Source organism: Rhopalosiphum maidis, chromosome 3 (assembly GCF_003676215.2).
Source record: "Rhopalosiphum maidis isolate BTI-1 chromosome 3, ASM367621v3, whole genome shotgun sequence".
Lineage (NCBI taxonomy): Eukaryota > Metazoa > Arthropoda > Insecta > Hemiptera > Aphididae > Rhopalosiphum > Rhopalosiphum maidis.
Genome location: NC_040879.1, coordinates 2,609,392 through 2,628,105, shown reverse-complemented (window position 1 = coordinate 2,628,105; position 18,714 = coordinate 2,609,392). Strand labels below are relative to the sequence as shown.

Sequence of the window (18,714 nt, the reverse complement as noted above, 5' to 3'; positions counted from 1 at the left end):
TTTGAGTGTATCAAACAGTCAGTCGAATTAAGCTGACGATATGCACAATATATTGCCATTCATAAATAATAATTTAATATTACAGTTAAAATTTGTTTTTCTTGTATATTTTGCTATATTTCATACTTGTATTTGCACTATAAAATTAAAGAATTTGGTTTTGAATGGACTATGAATAAAACTAAGTAATTATAATATGATTATACTGATTGTATTGGTATTTAACAATCTAACTTGTATCAGTGTGCTCTATAAAATTGTTAGATTTTATTTGATTTGGTTTCGATAAAGTTTTATATGCAAATTACAATCAAATTATTATACTTGAAATGTTTTTAAAATTTATTACGTACATAAAACTATCTGACGCGATTGTATCAATTCGTGAAATATATACGTTTTTTGTAGTGTCAACGAGTGAAAATTCTGAATCTCAAACTTCAATAAAACAAGTAATTATTTGTTATCCTTAAATCAACTAATCATTGATACAAATAGCTCTTTTTTCTATCTTATTTATTTTTTTTTTTTTTGAGGATTCCAAAAGAAACTTAAGTAAAAATAATATTGACAAAAAGAAACATGGAACCTTTCATTCACCGCTCTCTATATTTATCGGCACCGAAATAAAAATTATTGTTTCTATTTGTAGGTATATATATTATATTTATTTGTTCAAGTAAAATATAAAATTATTTTTTAGAAAATTAATTTGTAATATTATCGTTTATTTTTATCTGCATATTTATTATAGGATATATTTTGCAGTGTTGATCACAGATAAATAAATATTCATGTTTATTATATTATTTTTATAAGAAATCATATTTAAATTTAAATTTCTAACTAAATAAAAATAAATTCAATTTTACTATGATAATATTATTACGATAAATATTTTTATTTTAAATATACATAAAAATATGTATAATATTCTTTTAGTATTTATAATATGTATATCATTTATCAAATACTCGGTATCGCGAAAACAAAATCGTGTTTATTTTTTTTTTCAATAGCATTATTATTTGATTTATTTTCTAAATTATTGCATAGAACATTAAAATTCTAGTTTTATATCTTAACTATTAGTTACATAATTTCAATTTGAAGGACATTAGCAGATATTTTCAATACTCTCTCACTCTAATTGCACCTATGAGACTAACAATGTAAATATGTAATTTACCGTAGTATGAAAGAATTAATTTCAACTTTAAAATAATAAAATGTAATACTATTATAATGAGCATTTTTATAATGTAAACTATATGTAGGTAATGTATTGCCTTAACACTATGTATTTAATCCTTTCATATTGTTATGAAATTTGTATAACTCGATAAGGATTTTTCGCTTATATTTTATTATTAAAACTCAAAACGTATGAATATTTATGTTTAATAAATGTAAATAAATTTTGCAGGATACTTGCATACAATCATTCATTCTCCTTTGGGCTATATTTTATATCTATAAACTAAACATTAAATAGGATTAAACGTTAATGAAATTTATATTTAATGGTTTATTTTCAACTTAAACAGAGTTCTGATTGTCACGTTTTCATAGCAATATTGAATAATCTATATAACTATAAAATATTATAATAAAGTGGGAAAAAAAGTATAAATAAAGTTTATATATAAACAAAAAAAAACTGAAATACGCTTGTATACAATGTAAAAATAATATAATTAACGACAGTTTTTGTATTATGCTAATCGTTGTATAAAAATAATGAGGTAGGACTGTATTAAAAAAAATAATAAAGTAGTAATTATGGCTTAATTTACAATGCACACTTTTATAGTGTAACTAATAATAATGTAAAATCTCTGAATTATATATAATAATTACTTGGATCGGGATATCAGTGTATAAAACACTCCCACGGTATTAAACAAATATTTAAAAACATTTAAAGTTCAAATAAACAGAGAAATGCACCAAACAATTTATAAGGTTCCCCAACCAGCCATTTAAATCCTCTGACACTTGAAAGAAATTCTTTAATATTCAAAATAAATACATCAAAATGATTAAAACATGAAATCAAAGTTATGGATTTCTGTATTGAAAACAAATAAAACACTTAAAAACATAGCGAAATGAGGCATAATTTTATTAATACTTAAAAGAATTAATTTTTTCCATAACATCAAAGGTTGGTTGAAAAAAATACAATTATTATATTTTATTTTTATTCGTAGCGAGTATAATATTATAGTTAATTAAAATATTTTGTTGGGGTTTTTTTTTAATATCCTCCCTTAAAGCTGCCGATTTACCTGTTATTTTTTTTTTTTTTTTTTTTACACTCGTTATCTTTTTTAATTGTCCGTGCATCTGCAGGTACCTACAATGATTTGTCTTTACGCGTATTTGAATCCCGTCGTTATTTGCTCTCGAGTAATTTACTTTTTCTACAACAGGTGCCGGCGGTGGTTGGGCTCCGGGAAACTATACGGAAGACAAAAAGTCTACGGGTTCGGCGTTGTTGGGCACTGGCGGTTTCGGAAGCGACGGCGGTGGCGTTGGCGGCCTGGCGTGCTACAAGAGCCGAGGCAACACCAAAGGATTCGGCGGGTTCGGCGGCGGCGGCGGCGGATGCGTCGCCGGCGGAGGAGGTGGCGGTTTCACCGGTAAGCCAATATTGACATTGATGTACTCAAGGGAGGGGGGGACACACACGCACCGATTCTCGACAAAAACTAAAATGGCCGGACGCTATACCATTATAGGGTTAGTTCGTTTTAATGAACGATTTTTATTTTTTCCACGTTGATACAATGATTTCGTTCAGAAATTAATATTTTACGACTGAAAAAAAAAACACGCACGTTCTCTGACGTCCCGACCGGGTGATTGGATAGGTATAGGTATTACAGCGAATCGACAGCCAGTGCGGGCACGATACACCATAGCTGATATTCATAACTCAAATAATAAATAATTTTAACGCGTTTTATCGAACGATTGTGTAATTCCGGTTCACTCACTGCACAAACGACAATAATAATCATGTCCGTCGATACAGCTATAATACTATAACTGCAATAGCGTGAATATAATAATATCTTTGTATCGTCGATAAAAACGATTACACATATTAAAATTATTATCATAATATCGTTGCCCTAACGTTGGATATCGTAGTAGTATTATGTTCTCGGTTGGGTCACGCACTGCAGCAGATTTATTATAAAATAAATCTAATTTTATTTTTACGCCAAACACTGGTAATACGATATTTTAGTTGATAAACAATATGATATAATAATAATAATAATATATTTTACTACGTACATATAACAATCGATGTATATATACAACTAAAATCCTTCAACTGGTACGGGCGATGCGTAAAGTCGGGACGTATCATGAAACTCATAAAACATAATTGTTGGCGAAATGGCAATATATAGACAACGGCCGGTCGGCCAACACCGCAGTCTATGATGTTATTACATGGGAAGAGATTGAATGCGAGTTTGCGCCGAGTAGTATAATAAATGAATGTAAAAAAAAAAAAAAAAAAAAAAGAGGTCATCTCGAACTCGGCAACCACACGTTTCGAAGTAACGGCGAAATAATAAATCAGCCCTACCGCAATAAAATAAGATCGGAAATGTATGTGCGACAACGGGCGTCTTCGAAATCGGGATATACATATAACATGTATATATTTGTTATTTCTATTGCGTTCGGATCAATTCTGTCAGAAATTCTACAAATAATTTATTATGATCTTATGCAATTTTCGACAAAATATACAGTTGTTGTGTGTTGCAATGGGGATGTTACTATAACAACCGACCGACGAATCAATTAATCAGTCTTGATTTACGGCTGCCAATAAATGCGCCGAGTGTACGTTATCGTGGGAAAGTTGTCTCCGTAATAATTATTATTAATCGCCTAACATAATGTAAGAATATTAAAACAAGTGTAAATCGCAGAGATCTTACGTAAAATGATATTATTATAAATTATAATGATCAAATCCAAACGAATTCTTAATGTTCTATTTCTGTTGGTATTGTCGATCTCAGATGTTACGAGACAAGAACATAAGGTTTGCTGATTGCAGGTAAAATTCAACTCCCGACGAATACTCCCAATGGTCTCCACCCAAAAATGGTTTTAAACAACAAGGTTTTAGAAACATTAAAATGCGTTCTTTTTTTGAACCTAAATTAATATAATATTTTTCGTTTCGTTTCAATTACCACGCACTTTAATTAAATCAAAAATCTAACAAAACAACCCTTTGTATTTCTTAAATTATTGTATATTAAATCCTTAAGACGTATTATCTACAATCTTTTGATAACAATTAGATTTCAAAATGCTAGTCATTAATGTGTATTTTTAATTACATTTGATAGTGGATATCATAGATATAATATATACTTACAAGTTATAACCTAACAATGTTATGTATAGCTAATTTTTACTAATATGGAGTAAATCAATAACTATAAATACTGTTGAAATCACAATAACAATGGATTAGTTGATTACTTTATTTTATTTATTTGCTTTTTCCTCGTTGACTATAATATAATACCGACTTTGCTCGAATAATATTAAAACTATACGGTTTTCAATATTTTATGAAACATTAACTATTCATATGCACTCACACAGTTGCCAAAATGGTTATTTTTTTAAATTTCTGAAGTTTGACGTCACTGTATACAAAATTTGCTCTCTTTATTTCAATAATAATTTACAATATCATTAACTGTACAGATGCAACAAATATTAATTAATGTCACGCTTGTCTACTCTAGATATTCGTGATTAAATTCAACAATCGAATGAATAATTATTATGAGTTAGAATTGTATAATGTGTGTAATACAATAAATTGATATTACTTTTTTTGCTTTTCTGACCAGTTAATAATTTCACGTATAATATTGTTGTTGTACATTTATAATTTAAACGCACACGTGGTTGCTTTAAAAATATTTTTTTTTTCAATTATAAAACACAGATGACTTATTAGTAACACAAAGTATTTAAATATTCTTTTTAATATTTTTTAAAAATAAATACAAATAGAAAACAGTTATTTTAATAACCTAGTAATAACCTACGAGTATATTAATAGACTTTGGTAGTCTATAGAATGATAAAATTGTGCCTGATCTACCCAAAAAAACCCTTATAACGATTTTGACAACAAAAAAACAACAATAAATTTGGTTCCTTGTATCAACATTTCATTCGTGTTTTCATTTTTTTCCACACTTGCATAGGTAAGGTTTGATTAAATTAGGTTAAGTTAGGTCTTTTTTTCCGTACCTACTTTAAGGATTGCATTATTATTATGACATACCACCTGTTCTGGACTTTACCGATTCGACATTACTATATATTACTATTGTTACTGACTCCGGGCGTGATGTATTATTTATATTTTTGTGCACCAATCGGCAGCACTTCTTTGACGTAATAATATTCTGACATTATCGATTGATACTTTAAACCGGACGGATATTCAGGTGGCCGCGCTTGGAGCAACAGTCAGACGAACGGCGAGGGCGGCTGGTCGTATCTGCCAGACAACCAGCACGTGTTCTACAGGGCCGTGTACCCGGGCAGCAACTACAAGTCCGGAAGCGTGTACATCATACCCGCCATCGTGGGCTGTGGTTGCGCGTACCTGTGCGCCGCCACCAATCAGCTGCGCAGCTCAGTTGTCTGCATATGCCCGGCCGACTTCAAACTCGGGCCCGACGGAAAATCGTGCATATGTGAGTATAATATCATTATGTCGTTATAATATATACTGCAGTAAAGTTGTAAATATATCCGTGTCCTGCACATGAGTACTACTACAGTGTACGATTGCTTTAACGGAAATCCGACGACCTGAACGTAGATAATTTGTTCAACATGTGGCCCAAAACCGATATTTGAATACGACGTTATCGCGTATTACTGATAACCGATGCGGTTCGCGGGACGCGGGGCACTGCGTCAGTCCCGAGGATTCAAAAGTATTTAGATTTAATACACTTATGTTTTCTAGATGTATTTTAAATACATAAGATTCTACACATTATACGAGATACCCTTGGTGGTACTTTTCAGCATCTTCGAGACTTCCGACATTAACTATTTTCCTGTTTTGCATAGGGTATATTTATTAATAATAAGTATTTTAATTATTTTAATATTATCAAAGTTTCAAAGATTCCAAATGTCTAAAGTGTATACGCTGTATGTGCTAGAAAAAAATATCTATAGAATAAAAATTATTCCTGATATTATTATTGTGATTGAAAAATAAAAAAATTAATATTGAAAATATTCATCCATAACGAACGTAAATACTTAATTATTCATAACGGGTGAGTAAGGGCGTTTTGATTGATTGTAGAGAGGTAGAGAGTGGAATAATATATTAATGTTGTTTTACGACCCGTAATGGAAATCGTAATTGCAGATTTTTTATTGTTGTTTCAACGATACTTAAAGTATAAAAACACTGCGTACAATTGTATGCACCCGTATTTATTGTGTAATATAAGTAGGTGTAGAAATTATACGATCGGAAGTACAAGACGTATTTTCACGTACCTATAAATGCTATTTACATTATTTATCACAATATAACTTTTTTTTCGTTTATTTTTCAATTAATTGTATAATCTATGAGCATTAATTTTTTATACGCTGTATTTTATGCAGTATAAACTGTAAACATTAAATAACCATTACTATTATTATAAAAGGTTCGACCATCGAACTAATACAAGAAACGACCCACAACTCACATTATCAGGAAATAACATCTTCTTAGTTACTATATATTATTATATAGTTATTAATAACGTATAAGATGACGGTGCCGATTTTTTTTTTTTTTTTTACTTGGCGTAATAACCCTAATAAAACAAACGGTATCATTATGCGATTTTCGCACATATGAATTATGTGTTCAAAATTAATATGACTTTATATTAATACAGTGCGTTAAGTATTTGACATGAAAAAAATGCACATAAAAATGTAAATTCATTGCATAATAATATCATAATCGTATTACACTATACATTTTATAAATTGTATTTTAAAATAAAAACAACTGATGTCTATAATATTGTTATTAATTTTGAACTAGGCAGTAATAATAATACAGTAATTGGAAATTTACGTTTAGTAAAAAATATTTTTTTTTATTAATTATTCAAATATTTGGATAAGTTTAAATATCATTTTTCGAATAAATTTTAAATTTCATCTATTCTTCAGTAGCACAATATTATTTAATTTTCAATATTGTTTCACATTTAATCGAAATAAATAATTATAAACTCATTAACTAATACTTACGTTTGAATAATCAATTCAGTTTTATGTTTAAATGATTGTTGGTTATTATACGGATAACTGAGTAGTACAAAGAGTTTTAGTTTACAAGCTTTGAAAGATTATAGAAGTTTATAACCTGTGTTGAACAGTATTATGACAATTTTTTAGAGTTTTTCACATTAACTAATTTCAATGGAATTTATATTGCATAAATTGAATCAATAAAGCTATTAGATTTTTTTTCTGATAACGAATTTTGTTTTGAATAATATTTAAAAAATAATTTATTAGTTTCTAAAATGTAAATTATTTTTATTTCCAATATTATTATGGATATAAAAAAATCTATAGTAAAATATAATGTTTAAACAAAATTACTCTAAATATTTAGTTAAGGCTGTTAAAAGCGGGTCGTTTTTTCATCATTTTTCCGTGCGTTTAGACCAATCAGCGAAAAAAAATTCACCCAGTACCAAAAGTCCGATTTTAATTTTAAAAACATATTTGAATTCCCTATTCTCTTTTTAAGTTATGTGGGAAATGGATTTTCGATTTTTTTTTTTTTTTTTAGTTACACTAAAGTAAGGTAAATTTCGAAAAAAAACTAAATATAAATATAATTAATTTATTACTATATAGTAATTAAACAAGACAAAAAATCGAAAATCCATTTCCTACGTAACCTAGAAAGAAGAATAAGGAATTTAAATATGTTTCCAAAATTAAAATTGCACTTTTGGTACTGGGTGAATTTTTCTTTCTCTTTTTGGGATTTTCATGTAAAAACTTTTTTTATCGCAAAATTTAGTGACGTGTAACTGCGCGTATGTACGTTACTGATTTCCAAGAATCTTAGCCGTAGTTAATCATTAATTACATAAAGCGTTTGGGGAACTCATGCACACTAATGATCAGTGACAACACGCACAGTTACACTTACCTAACTCACGATGGATATCGAATATTGCCTAAATACAACCCCTTAAAAACGACCCGCTTTCAACAGCCTTAAATCACTGTATGTAATTGTAAATAATATTACTAATATAAAATGTCAATGTTACTTAGATATGATCATTTTTATAGTAATTGATTATAAATTCGTATTAAATCAAATTTAATTTATATAAAAGAAAAAATACTGTTCATTATTATAATTTATAATATACTCGTAAAATGGGAAAGTTAATATTGAAAAATAAAAAATAATTGTTACATTTAATCGGTATCTATTATTTGTGGCGCCCTCTTGTTGAGATGTTTTAAAACTATTTTAGTATGACACTAGTATTTTATCAATAGATGGGTACAGATATTATTTGTGTACAGGAAAATAAATGTGCAACAATTATAATTACGATTTAAGTGAGAAAAAATTAAAAATTTAATAACAATAAATGATTATACACCGATTATATTAAATCCATATACCATACATTGTTCTTAAACCTTTAGAATTTATTCATTGCAAAGAAAATATAGCTTTTTTACATATAGTTTTATTTTTTAGTTAATTTCAAAGTTTTTTTTTATTTTTTTCACTAAAGTATATTATTATATAAACTATAAAGTAAGATAAGTAAGGGATGTAGTACTATCAGTCTAATACAGTAATTCTTTATTTCAAATGGTCAAATATGAAAAATGTTATACATCATACCTAATCTATAATACCATAAAATTAAAAAATATTTCTGCTCTTTCGCTCACCAAGACCCTGGGATAACAAGATCACTCTCCCCCCCCCATCAGCCACGACACCTCTCTTAGTATCTTTGACCTTAGACATAAAATTGTGCTTAAATAAATTGAGTCCGTGATAATTTGTGTACATTTTGAAAGCTGTAAGTTGAGTCCGGGTATAAAAAGATAATAGGTAAGTTGGGTTCCAACTATAAACCCATTTACCTACCTAATCGTTCAGCTCTCATAAAAGTTAAAACACAGAAAAAAGCAATTTTTTAAAATATTTTTTCTTTGCCATTTCTAATACCTAAAGAAGTTGGTAAATATTTTATTGAAGATTTAATGGCCATACAACCAAATGACAAACAAACACAGTTATTTTGCGATTATATACTAGATACATAAGTCTCATATGATGCTACATTTCCCCCAAATTTTTTCGTAACTCAATTTATCAATCCCGTTAAAACTCATCCCTTTTGTATCTTAAAATTTTATATCAGAAATTTAAAATATTTATAAAAACTGTTTTTAAATAACTTATTTTTAAGTGTTTAATTAATAATAGTTGATATTTATTTATTTATGATAATTATACTATAATATGTAACATAATATTATAATATAGTTTTTCGTATAAAATTTACAACATCTATTGCCTATCTAATAGAGAAATATATTATAATTTTAATAATATCATCAATGCTTTATGGATTAATTATCGAAGGTTTATATTGTATTTGAACACTATATTTTTCTTTCATATATTATTACATAACTTAACTAAATGTAATATTATATTTTAAATCATAAATGTTAAAACTAAACATTTCAAAGAATGTATATTGTGTTAAACATACTTCGAATAACTCATTAAAATTTCGTTTTTTTTTCTGGTAGATACATTAAGGGATTTACTTTTCACAACATGTAAAAAATAAATAAAGAATTATAATATTAGTTATTATTAGGGTTAATCTGGGTAGACAGTTAGTAGGTATACGACTGGTTAAATAATGATAATATTTAAAAACAACAATATTAGATTAAAAGAGCACGACAGAAACGAAATTGTACTGAAAAAACTCGTCCTCGTATTTCCAACGTCATTTAATTTAAAGGTATAATAGTCGAAGAAAACATTAATAAATGTTGAATGAAAATTGTATTTTTCAATAAGCATTATTTAAATTTTTAGTTAATATTAATAGTTTAATAATCATAAACTATGAGAAAAATATAAATATAAATAAATAATTACAGTTAGAGGCATATTATGACTAATAAGTAATAAGTAGATAAAAGGTTAACTATTATTTTTGAGTGGGTTTCTTCGTGTAAATCTACGATATTGGATAAGGATCAGTTATGTTAACTTGATAACTTGATGCTCCTTTTTATTTGATTTATTATATTTTACATATTTTGTTTTATAATATATTAATGTAATGTTTGATGTGTGAAGTTCCAAAGATCATTAGATATTATTTTTAAGATTTCAGATTGATGTATTTGTATAGAAAATTTAATTTTTTTAATAACATTCAAATTCTGACATACTGAAAATAAAAGCACTGATATATAATTAAATGTACATTTTTAAGTCAATTTTAATGAAAAATGCCTTTTGATTCCTAACAAGAATATAGTAATAATATTAAACCTATGATATGAAAATATTAGTGCCTATTGTCTTAATACGTATGAAAGAACATTTACAGATATGAAGCATGAATACATTCGTTCTACATATAAATGTCATTAAAATTATGTTTTAGAGTCTCAATGCTATTCAATATTTATCAACTTTTGTTATAACCGTAAATTATGATTAACACACTTCAAAACTAAAAGCTAATTAGATTTTACGTATACTAAAGTTATACACGTGTAAATGATGACGATAAAAAAACAGACATATCGTTATGACTAATGATGTAGGCATGTCAAAATAAAATGAACCCATACGTTATGTACAATACTAACAAATACCAATTTGTAGAGAAATTAAATAAAAATATTAATATTTTAATACAATTTTATATTCGTTGTAACGCATGTGTTACGTAAAAATGTCTTAATAACACTTCAGTTTTTAGAATTCTCCAAAAAGTCATTTTTTTATACCTATATATAGTTAAATACTGCGTGTACTCATTGTTCAGAGTGTAAAAATAAGAAGCTATTATACTATAAGATAGTTAAGTTGATTTTAAAAACTCATAAAAACCTACAATAATGTTATCTTAACTAATCGGTTATGTAACTGTAATCATAAAATTGTTTATTTTTTAGTTAACAGACACAATATAGTTAACATGTTTTTCATCGGTGTAAAATGTATACAATCGAATGGTTGTTAATTTATAACTCATAACTTATTTGCGTTACAGTTAATTCGGTGTCAGTTACTCAATATCATTTTCGAGAGTTATAATATACGATTTGGGTTATTTTTTTCAATTTGGAATAGTTTTGTATTTTTACTTTTTACACACACTGTGGAATTACAAGGTTTAATTTGGGTGCAAAATCGATTGATAAAAAAAAAAAAAACAAATTTTTAATAATTTATAAGCCACCGTGTGCAACTGTATTTGATTAGGATATTATGATAATATAGCAACACGTCATATATTATCTTTTAGTTGTTGTTGTTGAGCTTAAGTTTAGTAATAAAATGTAAAACGATTAAACTGTGCGCGTATAGATAGTAAATAAAAATTAAAAATACATCAGATTTTGGACGTGGGTCCTCGTGATATATGTCGTGTGATTAACGTAAATTTGGTTTTTCATAAGTTATTGATTAATCGCGTAAATAACGATAATGGTAAGAAGGCTTGGGGTAGAAAATCGATAATGCCGAAACTTTTTCCGTGCCTACGCAAGTTTAATTTTGTAAGTTAAACTAATTTGCCCTAAATCAAAAGCGTAGTTTATTAACTATAATATGCTGTTTACATTCTGTGAATGTATTTAAGGTTAATTTACACCAACATAATTAGAACTTGACACTAAAGCACGGTATCGAGGTGAAATTAATGGTGTAAATAAAAACATCTTTAATTATCCCCAAAATAATTTTCGATATTTATCTTTCGACACCCAAAAATATTATAATAATTCAATATGTATTATTGGAATCAAAGAAACTGTTAAACGACATAATTGTCTATTATGTTACTTTATAATTATGCATTTTTCTGACACAGTAAATAATATAAAATAATATTGTTTTACAGATCAATCAACAGAAACGACTAAAATTATATTTTTGATCACTGGAAGTGTATTCACAGTTGTAATCATTTGTCTGATCTTAGGCATTTGGATGTGTAAGTTCAATGTAAATGAGCTTAATCACATGTTATTAATATTTTACATTCACGGTTTTAGATAGGAGTTATCGAAGACGAAAAGAACGCAAAGAAAATGTCAACATATTACACAATGGCATTTTAAATTACGATCTGACATCTAGAAACAGAAATGGAAATGTAGACATAAATCCAACTTATGATTTCAATGGAAGAACTTTGACGACAAACGACCTTCCAAGAATATTAAGAGACGAACTGAGAATACAAAAGTAAATACAATTTATGTTAATAAAATAATATTAAATTATATTTTACAAGCTAATAAAATAAAATAAATATTAATACTTAAATCACCCGATCTTTATGTAATTATCTTTGTAAATATTTGAAATTTAATTGTTTTCAAGTGAAAAAATATTGTTTTTGGTTAATATTATCATTATGGTTGTGTTAATTTCACTGCTTAAGTTAAAATCGACGAACAAAGGCATCAACTTAATTTTTTGTTTTTAGTTCTAGTCTCAGTAGTAATACAGCGGTCTAATCGATTAATTATGGTAGTTTTCACAGTAAAATAATATATTCATATATAGGTCGTGTAACTTTAACTCGGCGTAAAATAATTTAACCGGTGTCGTAAATGAGATTTCGTAACACGAACCACTATTGCCGAAAGGAACTCCTAACTTTGATTGCTAAAGGACAAAGTTTATAATGTACGTTACGTGTGATTTCTAGATCTATTGGCGAAGGAGCTTTTGGTGTGGTGTACCGAGGGTATTATAAAAAAACGGGCGAAACGAACGAAATGCGTGTTGCGATAAAGGTTAGTACATGTGCCGAAAAGCATACAGACATTGCAAATGCGTGTGTCTGACCAGAATACATAATACTTTCATTTAGCTCGTATACCACTGTATAAAATTCGATTGGTATTGTTTCAGACTCTCCAGCCAAAAAAAGACATGACCAATGTGGAGGTGAAATTTGACGACGACAACACTCCTAATCCCGAAGTCGAGAGAGAGAAAAGACAGAGAATTAAAAGGGCTGAACAGTCTTGCATACGTGACTTCTTGACAGAAGCCATCATAATGAGCCAGTTTAATCATCCAAACATAGTGAAATTCATCGGAATCACCTTCGAAAAGAACTATAGGTTCATTGTGACTGAACTTTTGAGTGGCGGAGACGTGAAAGAATTTTTACGCAAGAATCGTCCTTCAGTTGTACGTATTATAAGCGACAAAATATAATCATATAGTACCATATAATATCTAATAAATTATTGAATCACAGAAAATGTAAAATTCTATAAGACAGACAATAACATAATGTATGTCTTAATGTCAGTTTATTGAAAAAAACAAAACACAGTATTAATGTATGCATTATTTTAATGAAACATGATTCATAGCATTAAGAGGTGGCAAAAAAAATAACACAATTTTAGACTTTCATCAATTCTATATAAATAAAATAATTTATTTTATAGTTATATTTATTAGTTCTATTTATTGCATTTTAAAATAAATTGAAAGAACATTTTTAATGTCATTTTCAGCAACAAAATCACAAAATCATTCCTATAAAATTAAAAGATTTATTAAAAATGGCATTGGACATTGCCAAAGGATGCGTATACTTGGAAAATCTTCATTTTATTCACAGAGATATTGCTGCCAGGAATTGTTTACTTTCTACGACAGGACGTAACAGAGTAACGAAAATTGCCGATTTTGGAATGTCTAGGGATGTATATAGGTATGTTAACTATAATAATGGATTAATATTTATTACAATAATATCGTGTATCTAGACATTTTTATTTTATATTTTTATTTCAGAAACGAGTATTACAGAAAAGAAGGTCATGCTATGTTGCCTATTAAATGGATGCCAACAGAATCGTTGATAGACGGCGTTTTCAACTCACAATCTGATGTCTGGTAAAAACTATAGCCGAATAATATTATAATAATCAGATTAACATGAAATAAATAATTAAAAATTTATGTATTTCAATTTACTAAAATAACCACAATGTATATTACAGTATAAAAGTTCTAATTTCAAAATGTTTGTTTCTAAATTCTAATTAGGTAATTGTTAAGATACTTATACTATAGGTTCATACATATTATCTGTCATACAGCTAATATAATGAATCAAGTAAATATTTCATTATAAAGCTAGTTATTAATAACTAGTATAGTTTGGTTCTTCATTTAAATGGATTTATGTAGTACATATTATGAGTAGATGAAAAAATATTAATAATAATTAGGATAATATTACACCTGTATTAAAAATATTCAAATTTTTTGTGATGACAATATGCAATAGTCATCAAACACTTTTACGTCATACCCAATAACTCGTAATAAAAATGTAAATATATTTTATTAGAACTGGGTAATTAGAGTTACTAGTTTTGTCTATTTCACTAGTACTTTATTATGTGTAATATATTATATACTATCTTTTTTTAGGTCTTATGGAATTACATTTTGGGAAATCATGACATTTGGATCCATGCCATACACGGGCATGACAAATAAAGAAACAATGAATTACGTTATGAGAGGTGGGCGTTTATCTAGACCGGCAATTTGCCCAGAACCAGTATATAATCTTATGGGCAGCTGCTGGAAAACAAACGGACCAGACAGGCCTTCATTTGAGTATATCCGCAATAAACTTCGTCTCTTTATACAAGTAAGTTGTGTTTACATTATTGTGTATTGTACGTGTTGTGCAATCCAAAGTCTATACAGAGTATTGTAATAACTATTTTTACGACCAGTGGTTATTTTAGTAAAATATTTCATTAATTATAATAATATAATCCCGAGATACTTTATATGATAATCGTGTAAAAATAAAATGTCACTTGTCAACAACAGTCATATAATGAAAAAAAGCGTGTAGGTACAGTGAAGATCTACGTAAGCAATCCGCGCACTAACAATGTATTATTCTAATTTGAAATATCCAAATTATAACTCATTAATAGTTAATTAATAAATCGTTAATAATTTATTGTATATGGAAATCTAATGCCATCAATCATACAGAATACAATATTAATATAACACCATATTTACGTATAGTACAGTGAATTGGTAAATGTTTTAAATATATTTTTTTTTTTTTGTGTATTATGTTACACATCTAATAATTTTTTTCATGAATTTTTTTTATTCTGACATTAATTAATTACGATAACCATAAACTGATATATTTAACATTTTAAATAAATGAGTAAATACAAATCTTAGGTAATATAAAAGTTGTATAATAATAAAAATATTAAGAAGTAATAAAATACATAAGTATTACAATTTAATTATATTTTAAGATACACATAGTATGTAAATAAATAATAATATAATTTATCGCGACGTTTACCCTTTTAAAACATATAAAAAGACTAAATATCTCTCATTTAAAATATTTGGTTGGTGATATGTCCATCACACTTTTTAACAACACAGTACTACCTGTTAGATACAATAATTATTTTAAATATAAAAATGGAGAAAAAAATTTACAACATTGTTTTATAAACAATGGATTACATATTAAAAAATGTTTAGATTTGAAAATAACTAGGTATGGTATTGTAAATTGTTTAAATTATTTTGTAATATTTTAATTTTTCTTTAAATTTTAAATAATGTAATAAATGGTTCATAGAGCGTTCGCGTATATAATGTATATAATCCGATGTGCGAACGGCCTATAAAAACGAACGATTTCGTGACTGTAAATATACGCAAACGTCTGACGTCGAAATATTCAGTACCTAGTACTATAGTACCTTTAAATTATAGGACCTACTTAAGTATAGATACTTAAATTCTGTTGCGTAGCCAGGATTTTTCGAGTAGGGGAGGGGCTGATCGATTTTTGTAAAATACAATTTAAGATTTTTGTAGCAATTTTCATGGATCATTAAAAATTAAAATAATTTTTAAATTGTCTTAATATTTTGGAGAAGAACTGCATCCCTCCCTGGTTACACCGCTGCTTAAATTACAGATAAAACGATTGTAAAAATATTGAAACCGAGAGAGGTGGTCGGTCGATAAAATGTACAGGAAATTTTACTTTTATTCGTAAAATTTGCCTGACCAGCTATCGAAATCTATATTAATAATTCGTGTGTTTGTGTGTGTGTGTGTACTATGACAGGACCCACTCATAATCGATTACAAACCGCCGGTGATCGGCAGGCCCGCGGCCCCGCTGCCGTACCGGGCGACGCACCCGCTGGACGAGAACGCGCCGCCGGACGGCGTGCTCCGCGCACACGACTGCGTCACCGGCAGTGGCGGCTTCCACCATCTACAGCACCACGAACACCAGGAAGAACCACAGTACGTCACGCCGCTGCCGGCCGACGACTTTTTCGATGGCGTGGACGCGGAGCTGATGAGGGACGCGGAGCGGTTCGGCCAGTTCCGGGGCAGCAACGAGATGGCGCCGCTGGACGACATGCGCAACTACTGTAGCGACGACGACGATGACGACGACAGCGTCGACGACGAAGAGGACGAGGACGAGGACGAGGACGGGAACACGGTGAACATCGCGGACGTCGACGACGAGGCGGACGACGATGAGGACGACGATGACGACGACGAGCAGAACGTCGAAGAGGAGGAAGACGACGACGCGAACGGCGCAGAGATCGTGCTGGACGCGGACAACAATCGGTTCGACGAGGACGACGACGACGCGTACGGAGACAACAACGCCTGCAGCAACGGTCCGGTGTCGTCGTATCACTGGAAGTAAGTGATTCGGGCAGACGAACGGGTTAACCGCGTAGAAACAAAGGCGGATTTTTTTTTTCCGTCTCTGGAGCGCTGCGCTAGAAGTTAAATTTTCACTTTTTAGGGCTTAAATATTTTTTAAGGAGAAAAAAAGGGCACCAATTTATTTTCGCACCTAGAGCGCCAAAATAATAAATACACCTCCGCGTAGATAGACAGTCGTCCCCGTGGTCAGGGGTGGCGCTACTCGGGGGCTAGGGTGCGCAAGTGCCCCGCCGACATTTGATTTTGCCTTTCCATTGCCCCCATATAATTTAATGTATAAAATATGCAAATAAATAAAGAAATTGTAAATTAGTAAACGGAGGAAATTTTAAGTTATACTGTAGTACATTTGCAGTGTGATAACAATAAATTAGGTATATTTTTTGGTTATTTATTTAAAAATATAAAATATATTAGTATATTATTATTATAACCAAAACATTTTTAGCAATACTTTCTTGAAAATATGATACTCTAAGAAAAAAAGAACGGTAAAAAACGACAAATGCATTTTACTTTAAATATTAGTTAAAGTATAAATAATAAAAACAATAAACCATAGTTATCGAATAGTACACACTCATTAAATATAATTACTACATTAAATCAAAAGCGTATGTGCAAAAATTAATATAAATATAAAATTTATTTCTACAAACGGGCTTTCGAATTTCTATATATATATATATTTAAAAATAATTGTATTTATGACGACAATTATTTTAATAAACTTTAACAAAAATTAACGTTTTTCACCTCGTCGTTTATTACTCTGTCGTTTTTGACCTTTCGTTTTATTTCCGTATCATTTTTCACCGATTATCCATACATAAATGCCTCACCAGAAAACTTTTTCTTTTTTTTTTTGAGGGGGGGGGGAGGTCGTGTGGTAAGTGCAGAAGATTTGTTGTCAGATCTATTTTCAGACCTTCGCGTTCGGTTGCCCGTTACCATTAAATATCGTGTTTATAGTTTTCCTCGAATATAGTTTGACGCGCTTATAATTTATATGCGTTGAAACGCATACAACATTTTGTGTTGATATGTACTTATGTGTATATTTCCAGTTGTCGAAAAGGATATTTTGTATTACATTTTTGGTCGATTATATAAACAAACTAAAAAAATGATAGTTGAATGTTTCTGACATAATGATATATTATTTTTTCATGCGTAATGCCGCCAGTATAGAAGTTTGAACGTTCTTTCATAAATTCGAAGATAATATGGTCATTAGCTATATTAGTGTTACAATTACATCATCGATTTAAAATAAAATGTAAAAATGTAACAGGATAATTATCGGTCATTATTTCATAGGTTTGTATTGATATAATATTATGTACTTAGATATTATATGAATCCGTTAAAATAAATAAATTATTTTTATGATTATTAATTTGCAAATAATACTTATTATTTTTAAAAAGCACTCATTTTTTCGAATATTATTTTAATAGAATTTAAACTAGAAAGGTAAATGTAATTTTTAATTTTAATACTTAACACTTTATTTTTTCCGCCTATAATATCGAAGCGAATTATTA

The 18,714-nt window shown here is 28.8% G+C and overlaps 1 protein-coding gene across 1 annotated transcript in view; it reads left to right on the top strand.

Moving 5' to 3' along the window:
* Window positions 1–18,714, top strand: part of LOC113559828 (ALK tyrosine kinase receptor-like) — a 296,724-nt gene that overhangs the window by 276,923 nt on the left and 1,087 nt on the right. The window contains exons 15-24 of the mRNA XM_026965595.1: window positions 2,436–2,645; window positions 5,517–5,768; window positions 12,264–12,356; window positions 12,418–12,610; window positions 13,080–13,167; window positions 13,286–13,570; window positions 13,906–14,105; window positions 14,189–14,290; window positions 14,834–15,059; window positions 16,539–17,140. Of these exons, the coding sequence (XP_026821396.1) occupies window positions 2,436–2,645; window positions 5,517–5,768; window positions 12,264–12,356; window positions 12,418–12,610; window positions 13,080–13,167; window positions 13,286–13,570; window positions 13,906–14,105; window positions 14,189–14,290; window positions 14,834–15,059; window positions 16,539–17,140 (2,251 nt within the window). The remainder of the gene's footprint in view (window positions 1–2,435; window positions 2,646–5,516; window positions 5,769–12,263; window positions 12,357–12,417; window positions 12,611–13,079; window positions 13,168–13,285; window positions 13,571–13,905; window positions 14,106–14,188; window positions 14,291–14,833; window positions 15,060–16,538; window positions 17,141–18,714) is intronic.